At 46.9% G+C, this 2,989-nt stretch overlaps 1 protein-coding gene across 1 annotated transcript; it reads right to left on the reverse strand.

The window, feature by feature from the left end:
- Window positions 1-2,409: 2,409 nt before the first annotated feature.
- Window positions 2,410-2,672, reverse strand: PtA15_4A717 (uncharacterized protein; the record flags this gene model as incomplete). The annotated part of the gene is made up of 2 exons (XM_053168629.1): window positions 2,410-2,448; window positions 2,523-2,672. 2 exons carry the CDS (start codon window positions 2,670-2,672, stop codon window positions 2,410-2,412), a joined length of 189 nt encoding a protein of 62 aa, XP_053019819.1.
- Window positions 2,673-2,989: the final 317 nt, after the last annotated feature.

The following is a 2,989-nucleotide window of genomic DNA, read 5'->3' on the forward strand; positions in this document are numbered from 1 at the left end:
CTGAGAATAACATACCTTCCACCACTTGAGGCATTCGTCTGCGTCGGCCACCGGGATCTTGTAGATACCACTGAGGTATGTGGTCAACTTGTCTTTGGGTAAGGAGTTGGTGGCATCAGGGAAGAGGTCCACGTCATCGGTATCCCAGCGATGTTTGGATGGTGGTGGTTGACTTAAAACCGGAGGAGATGGTTGTGAAGTAGGAACTGAGTTTGCCTCCATTTTGATCTTTTGTTGTTCATATTCCCTTTGAAGTAAGCCCTTGGCATATATGTAGTGCGACTCAAACCATAACGAGAAAAGAGATAGTCGGAACGCCGGGTTTAACGTTGTGGCTAGGAGCACAGGATCACAGTTCAGCGCCTCAGCAAGGTAAGTTTTTGTCTTCTTGATCATACTATGAAATTTGGGTTCAGACGGCACACGTCGTTTTTTCAAGTAGCTGATGATGTGTTTGTATTCGCACAACATTAGGGATGCCAAGGAATGATCTCCTTCCATCCTTTTAGTAATAAAATAGAATTCCTGTGTTGGAAATAAAGGAGAATAAGTGAAATGAATTATGAAGGATGAACAAAGGATATAAAATCAAAGAAAGACGCACGCTAAGTATATCATTTAATCGCTTTACAACATCCCAGTCACTGCGAGTGATCTCATACTCGTGGAAAAAGTTTTTGGTCTGACCCTCCTTGCGCTCTTGTCTGTCTTTTTCGTTCTTGATGAGCTTGTCGATAACCTCTCGACCTTGGTAGGCACGGTCCCGGCTCTGCCATTTTATATTCCAGCAAATCCCGTAACCGGCGATGAGTGTTGGACCACCACAGTCAAGCTTCTTGCGCCATAGGTTGAATTCAGACCTTCTGGCGGCTGAGCTAGTGATCCTTTGAATCACAGAATCGACTTTCTTCAAGATCTCCGAGACGGTCGTAGTTGGCTCCGCGCTTTGCACCTGTTCTGCATCAGAGTCGCAATCGTCACCGCCACCATCAGAACCACCCGCTGGGAGTGGCTCACCGTCTAAGGCATCACCTGGTGGAATGTCTGCTGCGGCAGCTTCCTCACCAAGTTCATCGATTGTTCCCAGCGCAGGGACAAATCCAAGAGTCGCGTGTCTTCGTGGGGTTAAGCCCTCAGTCGAAAGATCGATTGCCTTGAGTCCAGCCGACAAGATAAGCGCAATTTTGTGACAAAAACAACGTATATGATTTGCGGCGAGGTTGAGTTCTTTGCCGGTCTGTTCGAGGACAATTTGATCCAGTGTGGTCGTCAATGTGCGGTTATTAGAGCCAGAGTCGGTTGTTTGGCCTATAATGTATGTAGATGAAGAAAAAACAAGATTAGCAAACAGACAAGTTGAATTAAATAGAGCCGAAGAAACTTATCTTATCTTGAAGGTGAAGCTTGGTGATGATATGAGCAAAAGGGATGGCAAGATACTTCCCCTTATGAGTCCAAGCGATGTGCTTGAGAGATAGGTGACACACTTTGAACGTCCAATTGTCGGAAATGTATGTGAAAGAGATACCCATGAACGCCTGGTGGTTACCCTTTGTAGTCCATACGTCATGGATGAGGCTGATCTTTGACTTGAGCGACTGCACCCCACAATCACAAGAGAAAATTAGTACATGCTATTAAAATATGACTGGAATATAATAAAGGAACTAACTTACCTTTAATTTATTTCTAACTTTCTCTTGAAGGTTGATGTAAAGTTGATGGGCCTCGGCGGCAGCCCAAACACGCGAGAAGAGCTTGACTCCAACACGGCGAGTGTAGTTGTACGAGAATCCAAGGACAGCGTCGCCAATTCGCATCCAAGGTTGAGACGTTCCAATGAGCCAGATGACAATAATCTGGTTGAGAGTTCGGTTGTCGAAGGCGGCACTTTCGATGTAATTTGTGAGGCTGTTTGATTTGTTCTTCTTGGCATCGGCCGCTTGTTCCTTCAAGGTGCGTCGTAAGTTAGCCCCCAAATCAATTGCAGCTGATCTTCCAGGGCAAGCTGATTGTGCCATGTCGCTGTCCCGATGTTTGAGTAAGTTAGATCGGCTATCCTTCCCCCTTTTGTAAATCTTTGGACACCACCTGCATTTGTAATGTAGTTTGGGTCCTTCGGTCTGATAGATAGGAAGTTTAGATGATCAACAATAAAACCTAACAATAATTAAAAGAATGATTGAAAAACTTACTTCACCGTGCCCTCGAGTAGGAGACTCAAAATATAACCCGACATCATCGGTTTCTTTAGCAGCTACACCTCTGGTTTTCTTTTTCTTTACTTTTTCATTTTCTTGATCGGAAATCTGGGCAAGATCGATTGTGTATGCGTCCGGGTCTAGTTTGGATTGGTAACTGACGCAATGTTGCTTCCTTTTCTTTTGCTTTGGCTGGGAAACAGAAGGTTCACCATTTCGGGTAGTCGTAGGATCCGGCGATGATAGGCTGGCAACAGAAATTGTTTTTGAAACGTGTTTGGATCGGACCGGAGTTCTCTGGGACCGGGAGGATGGGCCAACATCGGTCCAATCTTGGTCATTTGGCCGGACGTAGTTCCCATGCGTCTTGACTGGAGTGATCACCCGCTTTGATTGACGGGATGGAGGCCGAGGGGGACGTGCGGAGGATGGAGGCCGTGGAGAGGCCGATGCGCGGGACGATCGAGCCATGGTGGATGCTCCTGGGGGATCGGCGGCGGCCCTGACTAATGGTTTCACCGTTGGCACAAGGGTTCCCCCGATTGGTTCCCGCCCCCTAGTACCCTTGGGTCCCGCGACCCAATTCACCGCTACAGCCATTACATGACCAACTGTAACTTGCATTGAAGCGGTAGTGCATCGCCGCACCCAATACAGAGATCTGAGAATGAATGTAGCGCAGCGAGCTGCCGCTACATATAATTCAAATTGCCATGTAACGGAGCGGGTGCAAGTTACGATACCGTTACAATGTAACGGCATTACACTAAGATACGTTACAGCCCATT

Source organism: Puccinia triticina, chromosome 4A (genome assembly GCF_026914185.1).
Source record: "Puccinia triticina chromosome 4A, complete sequence".
NCBI lineage: Eukaryota > Fungi > Basidiomycota > Pucciniomycetes > Pucciniales > Pucciniaceae > Puccinia > Puccinia triticina.